The 21,608-nt window shown below is 41.8% G+C and overlaps 1 protein-coding gene across 3 annotated transcripts in view; it reads left to right on the top strand.

Moving 5' to 3' along the window:
- The window catches only part of LOC126335148 (juvenile hormone acid O-methyltransferase-like), a 145,600-nt gene extending 125,194 nt beyond the window's left edge, over positions 1–20,406 (top strand). For 2 of the 3 annotated variants that reach the window (XM_049998114.1, XM_049998115.1), the window contains exons 5-6: positions 15,610–15,757; positions 20,115–20,406. In XM_049998114.1, the coding sequence (XP_049854071.1) occupies positions 15,610–15,757; positions 20,115–20,302 (336 nt within the window). In that variant the 3' untranslated portion in view covers positions 20,303–20,406. Of the gene's footprint in view, positions 1–15,609; positions 15,771–20,114 lie in introns of all 3 variants that reach the window. The other variant, XM_049998116.1, reaches the window with a different exon arrangement.
- The last annotated feature ends 1,202 nt before the right edge of the window (positions 20,407–21,608 follow it).

The following is a 21,608-nucleotide window of genomic DNA, read 5'->3' as shown; positions in this document are numbered from 1 at the left end:
CACATCAATAGGAACTCGCCACTGTGTTCCTTGAAACATTCCACCAGGCTCCTGGCCTTGTGACATGGCGCGTTATCTCGCTAAAAAATGCCAGCGCCGTCAGGAAACATGTTCGCCATGAAGGGGTGTACATGGTCTGCAACCAGTGCGCGATACTCCTTAGTCGTCATGGATCGAGCCATGACGAGCGCCACTGTACCCATTGATGCCCATCTGAATGTACCCCAGAGCATAATGGAGCCGCCGCCAGCTTGTCTCCGATCCGCAGCACAGGTGCCAAGGAGCTGTTGCCCTGGAAGACAACGGATTCGCGCCCTCCTATCGGCATGATGAAGGTATCGGGCTCATCAGAACGTGCAACGCTTTGACGCTGCTCCGATGTCAAGTGCCGATCGTAACGTGTCCATTTCAGTCGTAGTTGCCGATGTCGTGTTGTTAACATTGGTACATACATGGGTCGTCCGCTGCAAAGGCCCATCGTTACAAGTGTTCGGTGCAGTATGTGCTCAGACACTCTTGTACTCTGCCCAGTATTAAAGTCTGATGTTAGGTCCAAAAAATGGCTCTGATCACTTTGGGACTTAACTTCTGAGGTCATCAGTCCCCTAGAACTTAGAACTACTTAAACGTAACTAACCTAAGGACATCACACGCATCCATGCCCGAGGCAAGATTCGAACCTGCGACCGTAGCGGTCGCGCGGTTACAGACTGTAGCTGATGTTAGGTCCGCCTCAGTTCGCCGCCTTTCCTTTTTTACCAGTCCGAGCAACCTCCGACGTCCGACATCTGTAACGAGGGATGGCCGCCCAACGCCACGACGTCTGGACGTTGTTTCACCTTGGTTTTCCCCACGTGTTGAAGACACTCACGACAGCACTCCTCGATTACCCGACAAGTCGTGCACTTTGCAAAATGCTCGTGCCAAGCCTCCGGGCCATCACAATCTGCCCTCGGTCAAATTCAGATCACGTCCCTTCCCCTTCTACACACGGATAGCACACTCACTGATACTACATACACTATGCATGTGTCTGGCGAAATCATTCCTCGCCAGTTGACGCTGCTGTCGCCTGCACAGGTTTATATCGATAGTAGGTCGGTGGTCAAAATGTCCTGGCTAATCAGTGCATAATTACATTGATAATCATATACTAGAGATTGACAAAAAGTAAAGCAACTTTTTAGAAAAGGAATATTTATTCTAAATGATAGAAAACTGAAACATAGATTATTTTTCTACATAACCTCCCTGCACTTCTACGCACTTCGTCCAACGTTTCATAAGTTTTTTGATTCGGTCGAAAAAAAAGGTTTTTGGTTGCACCTGTAACCAATTTTCCATCGCATCAATGACTTCTGCATCGGTTGAAAAACTTTTTCCCCTGGGCGCTTCCTTCAGTGGTTCAAACATATGGAAATCGCTTGTAGCCAGGTCTCGACTGTATAGCGGGTATTCCAGCAATTCGAATCCCAACTCCTTTATTGTTTCGGCCGTCCCTTTGGCAGAATGTGATCGAGCATTATCTTGCTTCAGGATGACACCTTCTCGCAGTTTTCTGCAAAGTTTGGATCTGATTGCAGGTTTCAGTGCAGGCCGCTGTGGCCGGGCGGTTCTAGGCGCTTCAGTCCGGAACCGCGCTACTGCTACGGACGCAGGTTGTAATCCTGCCTCGGGCACGGATATGTGTGATGTCCTTAGGTTAGTTAGGTTTAAGTAGTTCTAAGTCTATGGGACTGATGACCTCAGATGTTAGGTCCCATAATGCTTACAGCCATTGAACCTGTTGCAGGTTTTAGTGTAGTTCGCAACACATCACAATAGTTTCAAATGTTGACAGGGTGATATGAAAAGATACTACATCTTCCTTGTCCCAGAATATGGTTAGCATAATCTTGTCAGCTGATGGTTGACGTTTAAATTTCTTAACTTCTGCTGATGATGGGTGTTTCCAAACGATGCTCGCAGCCTTACTCTTCGGTTTGTGATGATTCACCCTCGTGTCGTTTACAGTAACGATTTTCTGTAAAAATCCATCTCCCTCGCGACGATAACGGGCCAAATGTTTAAGACATATGTCCATCATTTGCGCCTTATGCTGCGCTGACAACTTTGTCGGTATCCATTTGTACACAGATTCCGAAAATCTAACCTGTCGTGCAAGATACAATACGCTAAACATGACTGATATGTAAAGCATTGGCGATTTTGCCCACTGTAATTCATCTGTTTTCCATCACCGTACCCTCGACGGCTTCCAAATTGTCCTCAGTTGTTGACGTCGATGGCCTGCACGATCTTTCCTCGTCACATAGGGAAGTTCTTCCCCGTTTGAAGCGCTCTATACATTCGTTCATCTTGCTTCGCGATAAACAGCTATCACCCTTCCGCGCTTGCATTCGACGAATAATTTCCGCACGTTCAACACCTTCAGCAAACGAAAAGCTAGTAACTGCCCTCTTTTCCTCCTTGGTGCAGATCGACAATAGAGCTGCCATGTTTCACAGTCTGCTACAATACGACTAACGCGAAAATAAGAATGACAGCTTGTGTAGAATTGCAGATGACAATATTTCAGCATTGGATACTAGCAGTGTTTTTGACTTCCCTTGTATAGTACCATGTTTCACAGTGGTATCCACTAACACCATTTTATACATTTCTTTCGTGTTCTTCAACAGGTTCATTTGAGAATACTGTACTGGTGATGATAAAGAAAAATAAAAAACAGAAGAACAGTAATAGAAACACTCCTATAAAAACGCTTTGTCAAAAAATGATTCAAATGGCTCTGAGCACTACGGGACTTAATATCTGACGTCATCAGTCCCCTAGAACTTAGAACTACTTAAACCTAACTAACCTAAGGACGTCACACACACCCATGCCCGAGGAAGGATTCGAACCTGCGTCCGTAGCGGTCGCACGGTTCCAGACTGAAGCGCCTAGAACCGCTCGGCCACAACGGCCGGCAACGCTTAGTCAACATAGCAAAAAGCAGCTGACTATTATATAATGGGTGATTATAATTAAAGTTAAACTTTCTATACGTTCTAGAAATAACACCACTGGTCAGATTGATGTCAAATTTGCAACGGAATATTATCGGTGAAGGAGGGAAATGCATGACAGAAGAAAAAAACAGTGTGAAACTTGATCTATGGATGGCGCTGTATGTGTCAGAATATGTAAATGAAAACATCTGAGATGCGCAAGACCCACTGAAGTTGCTTTAAATTCGCCGGGTGCACGGCTTTTTCTCCTTTCGCGTCTGCGATATTCGCCATGACTGTGTCAATGTAGCATCGCGCCTTTCTTGTAAAGCTGTACTAAAAAATGATGATTGTGCACACGTCGCTCTGCAGAAGTTCCGGACACTAGAGAGTTTTTTCCCATCCGATGTGATATGGCCTTGCCGTGGTGGATGGGCTTACGTAACTAACAGTATCACACCTGTACACCCATGCACACTGAGAAGTACAGTTTGTTGAATGTCAAACGTACTCCTTAGGCATTGTTGTATGATTAATTTGTCATTTGTAGCATCGTACCCAGGATTCATCGCGGTCCTCTGGTCTGGAGCAGAGTGGAAGGTCTAAACCAGAGGCTCAGAGGGCTCTGCAACGGTATCGGATGCGAATGTGCACGTGGGGCTTTTTTAGGTTAGAGAACCCCTCGCCTTGGAGCAAACATCATTTGCCTTTTAAATCTGCTACAGCGACCTCAGTGAATCTTGGTACTCGCAGGGATTTTAGTAAACTGCAGGAGCATCCAACGAAAGATCCCAGGATTAGTATCGCTTATTGAAGGTCATAATGCACAGATAGTATTGGGAACAGAAATCTGGTTGAAGCCAGACGTCAATGACAACGAAATCCTAAGTTTAGACTGGAATGTTTATCGTAAGGATAGGTTAGTCGCCAATGGTGGCGACGTGTTTACTGCAGTAAAAATTCGATAAAATCTATCGAGGTTATCACGGATTCCGAATGTGAATTAATCTGGATGATATTGAGTATTTAAGAACGGTCAAAAATGGTGATCGGATGCTTTTATAGAGCACCTGAGTCAGCATCTGTAGTTGTAGAGCGCTTCACACAGAGCTATCAGAATATCATTAGTAATTTTCCTGATCATGCTGTTGTAATAGGGGGTGACTGCAACTTGCCAGGTATAGATTGAGAGTGTTATGCCACCAAAAAGTGGTGCCAAAGACAGGGAATCGTGTGGCATTGTTTTGGATGAAGATACACTCCTGGAAATTGAAATAAGAACACCGTGAATTCATTGTCCCAGGAAGGGGAAGCTTTATTGACACATTCCTGGGGTCAGATACATCACATGATCACACTGACAGAACCACAGGCAAAAAAAGAACCACAGGCACATAGACACAGGCAACAGAGCATGCACAATGTCGGCACTAGTACAGTGTATATCCACCTTTCGCAGCAATGCAGGCTGCTATTCTCCCATGGAGACGATCGTAGAGATACTGGATGTAGTCCTGGGGAACGGCTTGCCATGCCATTTCCACCTGGCGCCTCAGTTGGACCAGCGTTCGTGCTGAACGTGCAGACCGCGTGAGACGACGCTTCATCCAGTCCCAAACATGCTCAACGGGGGACAGATCCGGAGATCTTGCTGGCCAGGGTCGTTGACTTACACCTTCTAGAGCACGTTGGGTGGCACGGGATACATGCGGACGTGCATTGTCCTGTTGGAACAGCAAGTTCCCTTGCCGGCCTAGGAATGGTAGAACGATGGGTTCGATGACGGTTTGGATGTACCGTGCACTATTCAGTGTCCCCTCGACGATCACCAGAGGTGTACGGCCAGTGTAGGAGATCGCTCCCCACACCATGATGCCGGGTGTTGGCCCTGTGTGCCTCGGTCGTATGCAGTCCTGATTGTGGCACTCACCTGCACGGCGCCAAACACGCATACGACCATCATTGGCACCAAGGCAGAAGCGACTCTCATCGCTGAAGACGACACGTCTCCATTCGTCCCTCCATTCACGCCTGTCGCGACACCACTGGGGGCGGGCTGCACGATGTTGGGGCGTGAGCGGAAGACGGCCTAACGGTGGGGGGACCGTAGCCCAGCTTCATGGAGACGGTTGCGAATGGTCCTCGCCGATACCCCAGGAGCAACAGTGTCCCTAATTTGCTGGGAAGTGGCGGTGGGGCCCCCTACGGCACTGCGTAGGATCCTACGGTCTTGGCGTGCATCCGTGCGTCGCTGCCGTCCGGTCCCAGGTCGACGGGCACGTGCACCTTCCGCCGACCACTGGCGACAACATCGATGTACTGTGGAGACCTCACGCCCCACGTGTTGAGTAATTCGGCGGTACGTCCACCCGGCCTCCCGCATGCCTACTATACGCCCTCGCTCAAAGTCCGTCAACTGCAGATACAGTTCACGTCCACGCTGTCGCGGCATGCTACCAGTGTTAAAGACTGCGATGGAGCTCCGTATGCCACAGCAAACTGGCTGACACTGACGGCGGCGGTGCACAAATGCTGCGCAGCTAGCGCCATTCGACGGCCAACACCGCGGTTCCTGGTGTGTCCACTGTGCCGTGCGTGTGATCATTGCTTGTACAGCCCTCTCGCAGTGGCCGGAGCAAGTATGGTGGGTATGACACACCGGTGTCAATGTGTTCTTTTTTCCATTTCCAGGAGTGTAGTTAACTTGAGCAGATAGAGAACCAACTCGTGGGGGTAACGTCGTAGACCTCCTGGGAACAAACAGACCTGAACGTATCGAATTAGTTAACAACGAGGAAGGTATCAGTGATCATAATGCTGTGACAGCATCTATGACGACAGGTACTACAAGGAATGTTAAGAAAGGTATGAAGAAATATTGGCTCAGCAAGGGTGACAGGATGCAAGTTTCAGAATATTTCAGCAGTCAGCATCAAATACTCGGTGATGAGGTCGCAGATGTGGATATCAAATGAAAAAAATTCAAAGGCATCGTTCAATATGCCCTAGACTTGTACGTTCCGAGTAAGGTTTTAAAGGATGAGAAAGATCCACTATGGTTTAATAGCAGTGTTAGAAAAGCGCTACGTAAACAAGGAGCACTTCATCTCAGATTCAAGAGAAGTAAAAACCTGGTTGACAAACAAAAGCTGAACAAAGAGAAAATGAGCGTAAGGAGAGCTATGAGAGAAACGTTCAATGATTTCGAAAGTAAGACGTTGTCAACCGACCTGAGTAAATACCCTAAGAGATTTAGGTCATATGTGAAAGCAGTAAGTGGGTCAAAATCATATACTCACTCTCAGCGACCACGCCGGCACAGAAACGGAAGATAACAGAGAGAAGACGGAAATAGTGAATTAGGTCTTCCGAAGCTGTTTCACCGCGGAGGTTCGTAACACTATCCCTGCTTTCAATCCTGGTGCGAACCTCAAAATGGCAGATATTGAGATAACCGATCGCGGTATTGAAAAGCAGCTACAATCGCTTAGTAGTGGAAAGGCTTCACGACCAGATTATCTATAAGATTCTATAAAGATTATGCGAATGAACTTGCTCCCCTTCTAGTAGTAATTCATCGTGGATCGCTTGAGCAACGAAAGGTACCTAACGACTGGAAAAAAGCACAGGTCATTCCCGTTTTTAAGAAAGGCCGTAAGACAGATTGACACAATTACAGACCTCTATCGTTGACTTCGATCTGTTGCAGAATTATGGAACATGTTTTATGCTCAAGAATTATAACATTCTTGGAAAATGAACAGCTCCTTTATAAAAATCTACCCGGATTCCGCAAACAGAGATCCTGCGAAACTCATCCCGCTCTGTTCCTCCATCAGATCCACAGCGCTGTGGACAACGGCGCTCAGTCCGATGCCGTATTCCTTAATTCCAGTAAGGCATTTGACACCATTCCGCTTTGCCGTTTAATGAAAACAATACGAGGTTACGGAGTATCGGAGCAGACCTGCGACTGGATTCAAGACTTTGTTGCAGATGGAACTCAGCACGTCGCTCTAATCGGAACTAAATCGACAGATGTAAAGGTAATATCCAGAGTACCACACGAAAGTGTGATAGGACCTTTGCTCTTCACAATGTATATAAATGATCTAGTAGAAAGCGTAGGATGCTCTTTAACGCTATTCGCAGATGTTGCAGTTGTTTATCACAAAGTAGCAACCCCAGAAGATAGTAAGAATTTGCAGAACGACCTGCAAAGAATTGATGAATGGTGCAGACTCTGGCAGTTGACCCTGAACGTAAATAAATGTAGCATACTGGGCATACATAGGAAAAGAAGTCCACTACTGTACAGCTACACTATTGATGACAAAAAGCTGGAGACATCTGCCCTAAATATCTATGCGTAACCATCCAGGACGACCTTAAGTGGAATGACCATATAAAACAGATAGTGGGAAAAGCAGACACAAGACTCAGATTCATCGGAAGAATCTTAAGGAATCGTAACTCATCCACGAAAGAGGTGGCTCATAAGGCGCTTGTTCGCCCAATTATTGAGTATTCTTCATCTATCTGGGATCCCTATCAGATAGGACAGATAGAGGAGATAGAGAAGATCCAACGAAGAGCGGCGCGTTTCGTCACGGGATCGTTTTAGCTGGCGAGAGAGCGTTACGGAGATGCTAAACAAACTCCACTGGCAGACGTTACAAGAGAGACGTTGCGCATCACGGAGAGATTTACTGTTGAAATTTCGGGACAGCACTTTTCAGGAGGAGTCAGACAACATATTAGTTCCCCCCACATACATTTCGCGTTTTGACCACGAGGAGAAATTTCGAGAAATTAGAGCCAATACAGAGGCTTAACGACAATAATTCTTCCCAGGCAATATTCGCGAGTGCAACAGGGTTGGAGGAATCAGACAGTGGCACCGAAAGTACCCTCCGCCACATAGCATTATGTGGCTTGCGAAGTATGATGTAGATATAGAAGCTATTATTTTAGGCTACTGTACCAAACTTTTCTAATACCTGCTTATTCTACGCAGTCATTTACGAAAAGTATTTCACTGCTAGTTTCATCAATTAGATCTTCGCTGTTCAAGTCTGAAAATTAATTATGTGTTACCAGAAAATATACATAAACATTCTGCGCTGTTACCTTTTGGTTACACCCATCATTATAGTTAGTGTTACTTTTTGAAATTTAAATTATATTTGTACTACTCTCTTTCTGCTGTGTATCTCAGGAGACAGTAATATATAAAACGTGTTTCAGTAGCAAGGAAACAATGTTATTTCAGTACTACAGTAACCATTAAACTATTTAGTTATATAAATGGTCTCTCAATCACTTTCAGTAGCCCATCGCGATTTTACCATCTTATATGATCTTCTAACAACACACCCATAAAACGTTACGAAAGATGTCTGTTCAATATTGTCACGTAGAAAAGATGTAATTAGATGAATGACGAGCACTAACTTTACTTAACGAAGGTTTATTCAGCACTTGCACATACAAGAGCGCGGAGCGAACTGCCTCCGGCCTGAACACATACAGTATATATACAGCTACAGAACATTCCAGTACAATGTTTCTTGAGATGTGTGGATACTTCTAGAATGTACTCGAACAGAATACAGAAATTAAAAATGTACAGTCCAGGGAAGTTTTGACCTCACGACTCTCCGGGCAACAGTTTCGTATCATATCCACTACACTACATTGCTACTGAGCAACTGCTGCGACAATGTTAGAAATCCATGATTATGTTGCTTCTTGTATTTGTCCTTATCTGTTATGTTGACCAATGATGTTTCTCTAATTTAACGTTTGTCCTAAATTATCTTATATCTTCTTGTATTATCACACTAACTTTTAGTTTTCATCTTCCGAAAGCTGTCTCGTGTAAAAGTAGCATCAAAGAAGCATTTCCTCAATTACTTATTGGATGTTTTCCAGAGCCTGCTTTCCTTAAAGATTTTACTCTCTGCTGCTCCCTCTACTACCTTTACGTCTTAACACATATTCTGTCATTATATCACTTCATCTTGTCGGTGTTTTTCATATATTTTTTGCAAATTCAGCGAAGAACCGCATCATTCAGCATCTTATCAGCCAGCCCGCTTACCAACATCCTTTTATAGGAGTAGACCTGCTGTGTTATAGGAATAGCGTCTTTGACTAATCAGAACGTCTGGGATCCCGACTTCGAATCCAGTTGATTGTGAATCCAATCGTCAACAGTGGCGACCGAAGACTTCCGGCATAAGAGGTCACCCTCGTTCTACCAACGGCCTAGTCAAAGAGGGCGGAGCATCAACAGAGTTTCAGGTCAACTTCTTGCCCTTGAAGTGGGAAACAACCTCTAAAAGACGGAAGAATGAGTAGTTATCAACGGCATGAAGATGCAAAAGCAACTAAAACCACTTCACCCACAATGTGTATCAACAGAACATGTGGCCAGTAACTGAAAAAAAAGTGTCATGATGTTCACTCCATTGGCAGAGGATTCTTGGTTATTCGTCTATTCGACGTCCCAGGAAGAGATAGCCAATGAGTAGGTTACGCGAGAAAAAGATTCAGTGACCTAGTACTAGACAAGTGACAGTTTTATTACTGTTTAAAAAAGACTCGTACTTGCATCTTCGACCGCCATGAAAGGAGTGAGGGATTAATAACCAGGAAGTTAAGTCAGTTTATATTCACTTTCATCATTTAAGTGGGAAATGAAGCAGATAACTGTTGATTCTGCATAGGTCATTAAAGACTTTACTTGAATGGATTATTTTAACTCTGGTCATAACGAAATTAATTACAAAATATCTAGAAAATACGTATGTATGGTGAAAAAAGTGTCAATTGACCCAGCACAATAAAAAGTGCAAGGTCTCCACATGAGTAGATACTAAAAGCAACTCCGTTACATGTTTGTTACACAGTAAATAGCACGAATTTAAAGGTTGGCGATTCAACAAATACCTACAGATTACAATTATGAAAAACTTAAACTGGAATCATCACCTATGAAATGTTGTGGGGAAGGCGAAACACAGACTGCTTTTTATTGGCAGAACGTTTATGAAGTAATGTATTTTCACTATATTACAATTACCAACGTTCACCTCTGAATGTAGAAGTAATTTATTGACTCCCACATAAAAAGGGAGATATTACCATCAGACCATCGTGATGGACTACGAGAGATCAGATCCCGAATGGAAAGAATTGTGTATTAATTTTCTCTCGTTCTGTTAGAAAGTGGAACGGTCGAGAAATAGTCTGAAAGTGGTTCTCGAAACCTCTGCCAAATTGAATTGCAGAGTAATCATGTAGATGTCAATGACAGAATGTGGGAACATAACTGTAGTTTCAAACGGGGCCTTGGGCAAGTTGAGAACGGGTAATTGTTTGCTAAGGTAGGATTTTATTCGGTAATAGGAGACAGGAGGACTTTATCGTCTAGCTTCAAGCCATTATTGCCGAAGAGCATTAATAACCATATGCTTACAGCCATGCTGCAGAAGATAACGACATTTTGCCTACGGTATTATGTTGTGAAGTCGCCTTTTTGTGTCAGACCGTGTACTGAATTCTGTTCTAGTGAACTGTGTATAGCAAATAACACGATTAATAAGGAAGATAGAGATTTTCAAATATTTCAAGAGCTACAGACTAGCAGTTCAGGTCTGAGCTGATTCAGGAAATGGAGATAGCTGACAGGCATTGCTCTTTATCAAGAAAGAATGATGTCAGATTCAGAGAGAACCACTGTATTCATAACCGTCGTTGGAACTCTTCTTCCCTGAACTACTGGTTTCTGACTAGAACCTCGGCGTTGTCTTAGAACGCCTTTGTTGACAAATGAAGAAATAGCATAGAACTACGTAATTTTCGTGGTTGTAAAATCCATATTTCGGACCTTAAACCACGATGAAAGGGTTTTTCTCTATAGTTTCTCACTTTCTGCAATATGTTTCCATGGACATTTTCCTTTTTCTTCCTTTTTTGCGTCATTACAATAGTAGATCAATCCAACCCCATCACACATCTACGTTTTGTTTTGATACTTTTTTATATAGTGGTTTCCCACTGGTTCTTTTATCCCTTAGTTCGTTCAGAGCATCACCACTTAAACTCCTACGTTTATTCATTACATTTCAAGCAATACAAAATTAGTCGACATTTTAATACTTTCAGTTTCCTGCTTTACTGTTTTTATACAACTCTGTTCTTCTGCTGTCATGAATTTTCACTAGCACAGCACTATGAATATGATTACTGATTTACTCCACGTTATATTTTGTAATATGTTACCAGCCAGTGAATGATGTTATTGACAACTGTCTAATGTGTTTTTGTGACATCTGTGGTCTCCTCTCTCTCTCTCTCTCTCTCTCCCCCCCCCCTCTCTCTCTCTCTCTCTCTCTCTCTCTCTCTCTCTCTGTGTGTGTGTGTGTGTGTGTGTGTGTGTGTGTGTGTGCGCGCGTTTGTGTGTGTGTGTGTGGATTGGTATATATTTCTGTATAGTTAGGTGTATGTATGCATACTTTTCCATTTTTTCAGTTTTATTTGTTTTATCAGTTTAGTAAAGAGTTCGAGCTTATACTAGTATGTGTCTAGTCGTTTATCACCTGTTTATTCTCTGCACTAGCTTTCTGGATATGGTTGTTTTTCTGAATTGGGATAAGGAATTTGTTACGGGCATTTGACTTGATGATTTTCATGTCTTGTTCCATGTTGCTGGAAAAACGTCATGGTTCTTTAAGTGGTCTGTGAGTATGAAATGGCTTGTTTCATACTTCCAACATCTGATATATTCTTTTTAACGTGTTTAAAATTCTTACATGTCATGTTTATAAATACTGCACTACAGTTTTAGCGTTCAAGTTTGCATATTCCCGAACTCTGGATTTTGTCCCTCTTCATTATTGGTTGCCTTAAGTTTGAAGGGTTTGCTTAGCTTTATGTGCTGTATTGTGTCCCAATTTCTTAAATACGTTTGCCAGTCTGTGTGTTTGTGCAAGTCAGCCTGCCACATCCTTTGGTTGGTGTTGCCACTATGAATGAGTGCTGCGTGTGTTTGTGAGTCAGAGGCTTCTTAGTTTTCCTGCATTCTGGATGTGCTGTGTTGGCTTTTCAAGTGTGTTGTGATTTCTTGATTGTGTCTGTGTATTTTTGTGTGTCATACTCGTTGTCCCTGTCTGGTTGTATCAGGATTTTTTTCCATAATTTTTCTTGTTGAGTGGAATCCTGTTTATTCTCAATCCCATGTGGCTTAGTCTGCTAGTTTCTGGTTGTGGGTACGGGTTGATATATTGATATGGAATGTTTTACTGTGTATGTGGCTGTTGATTTTCTGTATACGTTGAAAGTTTTTTCATGTTTCTTATAATTCCTATAAGAAGTAAATTTATTTAGTCTTCTTTTTCGTGTGTGAACTTTATGTTCTGATGCGCTTCATCGATTTCTGATAAGGAACCCCTTGAGTGCCACGTCGCAAAAGGCGGAGGCCGTGCAACCACAATATTGGTTGTTAATGGCAACAGGGGACTGGACTGGAGATACCCTATGCTGAGCACAGCATGATTCTACGGAGAGAAGTTGAACTCAATAGTCGACGAGTACTCACAACTGTACTACAGTGCTAGTGGTCTTGATACAAAGCAGAGCAACAGCGACAATAAACAAAGCAAACATTGCATAATATTTACAACAGTCATTGTGGCTGATATTTCGTCAGAAAGGAACCAAGGAATTTCGCAGAGTGGAAAATAAGTGGCAGATGCAATGTTGGCGTTTCTGCAAAATGAGTCAAGGGAATATGTGGTGTCGTATATGCTCGATCAAGAAGTGGCAGATGCAATGTTGGCGTTTCTGCAAAATGAGTCAAGGGAATGTGTGGTGTCGTATATGCTCGATCATGCGGGCAATATACATGGCGAATGCCATGACGACGATACGTGCGTAAGAAGTGAAAATGATATTGAAACAGGTGTCGAGCCATGTATTACATCAACCTTGCAGGACAGGGAGCCACAAATCTCGTCTGCATCTGAAACGCGCGATTTGTAACTCCCAAGGAGTTCGCCTTCGATCTTGATGGTGCGAGCCTTTGTCATCACTGTGGAGTACCATTTTTCTTTCGGTTCATGGTACAAGGCAATGGTTTGTTTTGAACATTTCTTGACCGTCGACTATGTTCCTGTTGTGATGTGTAATACATACATCCCATAGAAAATGCTCCTGGACACTCATTTTCTATCGCCCTCCTGATGCACATGGTAGTCATTAGCATCTAATATACTTTGTGTATTAATCAATAGTACAATACTTTACAGTGAACCTTACATAAGATTGAGCTTGCGACCACACAGTCAAGGGGATCCTTGTGAGTAGATTTCATCTGTTTCTTCTTTAGGCTCATTTTCCAGGTAAATTATACCATCTACATATCTGGGCCAATACGTGATTTTAAATCTTTCTTCAGTGACTGTCGTTTCAAATATTTGGTTTACTAAATGAGTGATAAAATGTTAGTTAATATTCTTGATTGCAGATAATATTAATCTTCATACTTGAAGTAGTTTTGTCAAGTGATCATTTTGAGTTTACTTGTTATTCCTGACATTGCTTCTGTAGTGTGGCTGCCGTGTGATTTGACACTTAGCTCTATCATTTCGATTGTGTCCATGATGGGGACGGAAGTGTACATGTTTCCAATGTCAAATGAGAGCAGTAATCCTGTGTGTGGTGTATACACCTTCTGCATATGTTCTATTGTGTTATGTCTCCTTTTTCACTGTTTATTAATTTCTGTTTTATAATGTTTTGAGAGTACTTATTGGAAATATTTGGCCAGGTGGTACGTTGGAGCTTTCCTGAAATTTATAACTGGTTTATGGACATCTTGTATTTAGCTACTTTTGTTTGGCTGTTAAGTATTGGTTCTCGTGGGTTCTTCTGAGTTACGTTGTATTTCCGTTTGTCTGAGTGTGCATGTTGAATATTTGAAGAGTCTTTCTTACATTTGCCTGGAGTGGTGTTATTGAGTCCGATTTCCATGATCGTAGACGTTGGTATTTATGTATTCCTTGGTTTTTGTGGTTTATTGTTCTTTATTCATGACTAATGTTTCATTGACTTTGTCTGTCTCAGTTGCTGTAAAGTTATTGATCATTGTCTTTTGCTTCATTGTTTGCATACTGACTCCTATATGTGATTGTTCCTAATGCGATTTGTTGCGTTTGTTGTAGTATGCTCAGTATTTGGCAAAAATATGCAAAGCAAAAAACGAAGTAAATGAACGTTCATATTCATAGTGCTGCGCCAGTGAAAATTCGAATCTCGTAAAACAGAAGAATCGCTGTGAAAGCAGAACAAGAACACATACAGAGCAGCACCTATGAACACTGTAAGCGAAAATTTGGAGTACAGTTCCGTTATAGAGAATCAGAATTTGCCAGAGCTTTTTCTAAGCTGACTTTACAACGTCTAATATGTAAAATAAAATAGTAGGCGGTACATGCATATCATGATAAAATTCTTTGATTCGCTTACGCACAGACTAACCTAACATGAAAACTGTCAATATAATTCAATTAATTTTCAATTTTGTAACAGATAAAACTACTCAGTTCTGTCCTTAGCCAAACAGATTCTGACATGTTCCAGATTCCTGATGAAATCAATTTGAAGCAACGTTTACAAGCTCATCCAACACAATGTGGTCTTCTACCCACGCCACGTCCCATATTTGAAATGATATTATCGGGGAGGAAGGAGGGAGGGGGAGTGAGGGAACCATATAAAGAGATACATGGGACTCTTAAGAGTTGTGACTGCATGTCAGTACCAAGACTCTGCTGTTTCGATGTTAATGTAGTTTCATAATTGTTAATTCCAATTTATTAGATGTTAGTATGCACATGGTTTGTATTCAGTAATTAAGAAGCAGCAAAGTACACAAATATCGTCACTGTTTATACGACAAGCATTTCAAACCTAAACCGATTCAGTTGCTACTAGCACTCTGCTTTCAAAACACTGATTTCACTCTGGCTAGAAGGATTTGGAAAATGACCACATCAAAATCACTAAAGATCATATGTAACGTTGTACAGGATAATTGCTGCTTCTTATGAACCACTTTAAACTCGACCATTACTTCCATACTACAGCTTATTATCATCTTTCTCGTACTTATTTCCAATTAATATTCCTCTTCTAATCACATTTATACTGCTTACAGGTGGTCTTCACTAATTTCACGTTTTATATTACCTAATATTCCAAGTAATTCTGTCCCTCAAAATTCCGTCTGCCACTACTAGACTCAGCGGTCCACTAATTCACTGACTACATGAAAACACACCAGCGCTCAAATCGTAAAACTGGTGTTGTCAGCATTACAGTTTCAAACGAATGTACGTGTGCCAAACAACTTGGTGTCAGGCTGATGTGACAAGCTTGACACAAGGAACACTTTAGAGGGAGAAAGGCAGATGGCTTTCTACGTAGCTTATAGGAGTTACCATGTGTTGTCACTTTTTCTTCAATGACTGTTGGATGCTATGAAAAGGGTCTGCTGGTAGCAACAGGCCACACAGTTGACGACCATAAAATGTCCCCAATTCTGTTGCAGGATGTTGAGCTGTTCCTGTCGCCGTACCACTATTCCAAGGACCCAACAGCAGACTTCCTGCAGCTGTTGCGGGACGCAGGTTTCGAAGTCGTTTACCGGATTTCAGAACCCAGAAGCATTGATTACGACACTAAAAAAGACTGTAAAGGTAAGAGTTTAATGTGTGTACGAAAGTGTTTAATTCAAACATGAAATCCTTATGTGAATGTGACAATGTGTTGAATGTGCTATGTAGTGTTTGAGGTACCATAAATACACATGTAGAATACATAATGGATTTTGACTGCCTATTTACCAACTAATAACTCGATGTACACCTTCGTTAATTTCAGTACTTGTCCAGAAATTATTATTTCCCTCTAGAGACAAGATACTGTCCAGCTCTTTGAACAGACAACCTGTCTTATGACAATGTCCATTAACCAGTGCACAAAAACGAAGAATCTGCAGCGTCCATACCTACTTATGAAACGCAGTAATCAATCTAAAATGACGATATAATATCTGTCTCCCTGTGCTGGAATCACGAATTGTGAGAGCATAAGGGCTGTGACTACGTGACATATGGAAGGTTTGATCGGTGATGGAGGCGTGCTAGGATAAATGATTCAAATGGCTCTGGGCACTATGGAACTTAACATCTGAGGTCATCAGTCCCCTAGAACTTGGTGCTTAAACCTAACTAACCTAAGGACATCACACACTTCCATAGCCGAGGCAGGATTCGAACCTGGGACCGTAGCAGTAGCGCGGTTCCGGACTGAAGCGCTTAGAACTGCTGGGCCACCGCGGCCGGCGTGCTGGGATAGCTGATGTTGTTATGGTGATTGCTTCCGATAAGCCTCAATTCCGGGCTCGAGTCCCACAAATTTTCATGTCGCAAACAGCCGATCTCATTGTACACTGAGGTGACAAAAGTCTTATGGTAGCGATGTGCACATATACAGATGGCGATATTATCGCGACGCAAGATATAAAAGGGCACTGCATCGGCGGAACTGTCATTTGTACTCAGGTGATTCATATGAAAAGGTTTCCGTCGTGATTATGGCTGCACGACGAGAATTAACAGATTCTGAATGCGCAATGTTAGATGGAGCTAGACGCATGAAACACTAAATTTCCGAAATCATTAGGGAATTCAATATTCCGAGATCCACAGTGTCAAGAGTGTGCCGATGATACTAAACTTCAGGCATTACCTCTCACCACAGAAAACGCAGGGGCCGACAACGTCCTTCACTTAACGACCTAAAGCAGCGACATTTGCGTAGAGTTGGCAGTGGTAACAGACAAGCAGTTCCGTGTGAAATACACCCAGAAATCAATGTGCGACGTAGGGCGAACGTATCTGTTAAGACAGTGCGGCGAAATTTGGCGTTAATAGGCCATGGCAACAGACGAGCGACGTGAGATTGTAAAAACATTGTATATTCATTTTTATAATATCACATAGCAAATATCAACCAATAAAAGCATTTCCACAAGCATGATAAAGTTCAAAAATCAATGAGTAAATGGTTTCATCAAAGAGTAAACTTTTTTCCCTAATTAAAGTAACATTCTTGAAATGTGTATCTTGCACAGTACTCATTCCCAAGTAGTCCATATTCTCCCTGAGGGTTTCTATGAAATTTCATCGAAATCTGTTCTGTGAGTTAGTAATAATAAAGTTAAATGTCATGCACAATGCGGCAGTTTTTGAATACATTGCAGTGTTTATGACGCCATATATCCTGACGTATGTGTCGTACAGTCATAAAATTTTGCACGTACATTCTGGGGTTTATGCCATTATTGTATTCAAAATGTTATGCAAATACATTGAGTAAAAAAGAAGTAATAAATTAAAGGTTCATGTCTGATCCGAAAATGAACAGCGAAAGAGTAGTAAGCTATATACTTTTTTCCTTTCATTATTTTGTAGGAGTTGTCAACGACAAAAAGTTTCTTAAAGGCTTTACATTATGTTTATAGTTTGTTGTAAGTGCTCTAGTTCTCAATTACTGGATGAATAAAATCTAGGCATTCGCTTGTCGTGTCCTACACTACTTTTCCACCCCTTTGATATGCAGGGGTTCTTACCCCCACAGCAATTCTTTCGAGACAGTAAGTGAAATGTCTTCGTTGAAATCGGTCCATTGGTTTCGGAGAAGATGTGGAACATACATTTTTATATGTATGGATACATTTTTTTCCGTGATTCGATTTTGTTGCAATAAAGCTTGTACATGGTCCCAAGCTACATTGACATTACCAGTGAAAATCTCGTAGAAATTGGTGTCGTAGTTTTGGAGACTGACTTGTTGAAAGACAAACAATAAGGCACGAATGTTTACATGTTTGCTATTAGTACTCGTATAGTACAGATGTTACCGTTGACTTCTTTACATGCTTCCAATACTAATCTTATGAATCATGCAAGATTAACTTTATTTAACACTATTTCATTACTAATGTTTGTCTAGTATGCAGAGCAACACCGTTACAGTACTGTTTCTAACAACGCATCAAAGGAAAGAACAATAACCTTTAAAAATTCTAGTAACAAAAATACTATATCACATTTGAAAAGGTAACACGATATTAAATACCGTAAACGATCGAAAAATAAAATAACGATATAATTCGTTGCAAACTGCAATAATGCGAACTGCTGAGAAACTCTAAAACTTGATTTAGTACCGGTACCTTTAAAGATACAATGACTCCATATGTACAGCGCGTTGTAAATAAATTCCTCAGGATGTTTTACGTGAAAACTCTTAAAGCTTTTTATGTACATCAAACGTTATAACATTCTACATCTTTATTCTTCATGTCTACCGATTAGCAGCCCTCTGCCGATAGAGGGCTCCGAATTGTAGCGTCTAACGTGACGGTCTATTACCTAACTATGACGGCGCGGAACAAACAGCGTGCCGAAATGGAGTTTCGAATTCCACGACTCCGTCCACTCAGACGCAACCTCTGCCAGTCTATGCACGAGCTCTGTGACATCTGCAACAATCCGACGCCTTGGTTTTACCGTCATATCATTCTCCATAAAGTCCCGACTTGGCCCCATCCGATTTTCATCTGTTCCCAGAACATACAGAACACCTTCGATGGCTTCACTTTGATAGCGATGAAGCGGTGCAACTAGAGGTCAGCTTGTGCCTCTGTCGACAAAGTCAGACATTCCATAGTAGCGGTCTCAACAAACTGGTCTCTCGTTGGGAAAAATTTTTTTGTCGCCAGAGTGACAATGTTGAGAAAAAATATTTAGCCACGAAGAATAAAGGTGTTGAATGCTGATAAGATTTGTTTTATTTTAAAAACTTTAAGAATTTTCATGTAAAAAATTCGGAGACATTACTTTTCAGCATGGAGTCGTCAATGAGGCATAACGAACTTCAGTTTTATGACGTGTATTTACACAGTTAATAGTTTCACTCTTTCCTGCTTTAACACAAATGCCTTTTGTGCTAATGACGAGGTGCTGGCAGTCCTGAGCAGAGGATGGTACTGTCATCCATTTTGGTAGTCCACACAATTCCCTCATACAATGGTTGAAACACTGAAGGACGAAGGTATCATTTGCACTATCTGTCATTAGGACCATATGTAGAAAGAACTGGTACAGTATAGTAGAGAAAATAATTGAAAGAAATACGCAATGAGACGAACAGTAAAGACTTATTCAAAGAAATGAAAATTAATGGAAACCCTCAGCTGCCAACAGGTGTTGTTGATATACCTCAATGGGGCCAGCTGAAAATGTGTGCCCCGATCGGGACTCGAACCGGGGGTCTCCTGATTACATAGTAAACGCTGTATCCATCTGAGTCACCGAGGGCGGGAATCGTCACTTTTGTTAGTTTCACATCAAAGTAAAAGTGCAAAGTCCATATATTTTGTGTTACGCGTGGTTGCGTATGTGTGAGGCGTGTGTGGGGCATTGTATTATATCAAAAGTCCTCTACTCACCTTGCCTTGCAATCCTTAGTCACATGCGAACGCAGAGACGTTCATTGTTACATATAGGGAAATTTAGAGATCATTCTAACACTTTTGTGATGTGCGTAGGTCGGGCAGCATTAGTTATTTGTGGCTGATGTAAATCATGCTGTCACAGTGTTTCCCTCTGTACTACCTCCCTTCACTCTGCTCACCGACAGATACTGCCATGCATTTTAAATTTTCCTGCACAAGCGCAGTAAGTTGCGATGAAAGGTTCGTCAGATACTGCAATATGTTTCAGAGCAGAATTCTTATCTCAGAGTACACCACCAAGTAACAGCAGTTTTGGTCCAAATAGTATATGTGTCTGACACAGTTCCCGCGTTACATACAGAGACTCAACTGTTGGAAACAGACATCTATGTGTGATTATGAAACTTTTATTGTGCTCTTACATGGATTAAAATACGCTGCATGCCTACCCATGACCTAGCATCCTCTTCCCTAAAATTTTCTTGCTGTCTATATGTAGTAAATAGCAGACTTTTTTTTCTTTATTTCAGGTATCTTGACCTCTGTCAACCCATTCTTGAGTCGCATACCCGCGCACGAGAAGGAAGACTTCATGAACGCAGTATGGGAAGCCAACCTAAAGCAAAAGTCAATTACCATACGTCGTGACGAAGATACTGGGAAAATGAAGTTTTCTTACAACTTCCCTTGTATCCTCTGCGTCGCGAGGAAGCCGTAGACGCATCTTAAATTAGCAGTTGATGTTGCAGCATACGAAAGTTATTGGAGTCAAAGTAATATCAAGCACAAATCTGTATTGTGAAATAAATTGATCATAACCTATGCAATTGTTCGGTTATTTGCTGCCATGTTTAATCTCTCACCTGTAGGCCTACTTCAGCAGAGTTTTAAATCGGTGTCTGTGATTTACAATATCTAAAGTTTCTATCGTTACAGTGATACACTCCTCAAATTCAGTTGTATCTTTGTATATCATTAAAAGTTGCAGCTTCATTTTATAGCATGTTAACAGCGTAACGTCGCCCAAAAGCGCCGGTAAACATTTTAGGGTATCTTCTCGTAAAATCGAGAAAGGGACCACACAAGGTAGAGACTGAAGTATCACTCGCTGTCTTGATACGTCATGAACTAAGAGAGGCTTCTTTGTATATAATCTTTGGGTATCGAGAAAAATTGACAGTAAATGTGAAAATAAAGCCATGAATACATAACAAGAACGAACATACGGTTTAAAGACATCTTTCTTTTATGGGAAACTTGCAGGCGCTATTAACGAGACCGTTATACATTTATTTGGTTTCCCTAGAAATAAGATGTTTTAAGAACTAACACAGTTGGTAGTTGTCGCGATACCTTGTAGACAGCATTATGTTAAATTAAAATATTAAACGTTATACACCTATACAATTTTAGATAGCAGAAACTATTATGCTTTATAAAATTTGACAGGTATCGACGTTGTGTATTTGTATTTTTATGAGTGTTGTGAATGCAATTTAGCCACTGCAGTATATTTAATTAGCGAGAGAACAACAGTAAGACACTAAAAATCAGCAAAGTTATAAATACTGTTATACTCTTTCTGGGCACTTCGTGTTAGCTGTTTATCAGCAGATGGCATGATTTACCTCTCTAAGCTATAGGTTGTCTACTTGTACACAGGGAACATCAGATCGACTGCAGCAGGGCAGCATAATTGCACCAAGGACGCCACTAGGAAAGAGCAGGTCAAAAAGATCCCAGCCATCCCAGAATGAATTTATCACGGCCATAATAACATGGTAAACCAACAAGGGAATTCACATCACAACATGTTCCCCGGGGCATTGGTTCTCCGGAGGAATAAAGACCACCATAACTACACTTTGACATAAACCAAAAGACCGAGAAGACGACCGAGGGCAAGGCACGACATCTAACGCCACATCACTGGCTCGGGAAGCTACAATTCCTCTTGCATCCTCATCTACTTTCTATTAGATACCACTGTATAATAATACGAAAGCGTAAGAACCAAAACTTAA

This window comes from Schistocerca gregaria, chromosome 2 (genome assembly GCF_023897955.1).
Source record: "Schistocerca gregaria isolate iqSchGreg1 chromosome 2, iqSchGreg1.2, whole genome shotgun sequence".
Lineage (NCBI taxonomy): Eukaryota > Metazoa > Arthropoda > Insecta > Orthoptera > Acrididae > Schistocerca > Schistocerca gregaria.
Note: the sequence above shows the minus strand (reverse complement) of the source record. Positions and strands in the feature narration are given on the sequence as shown.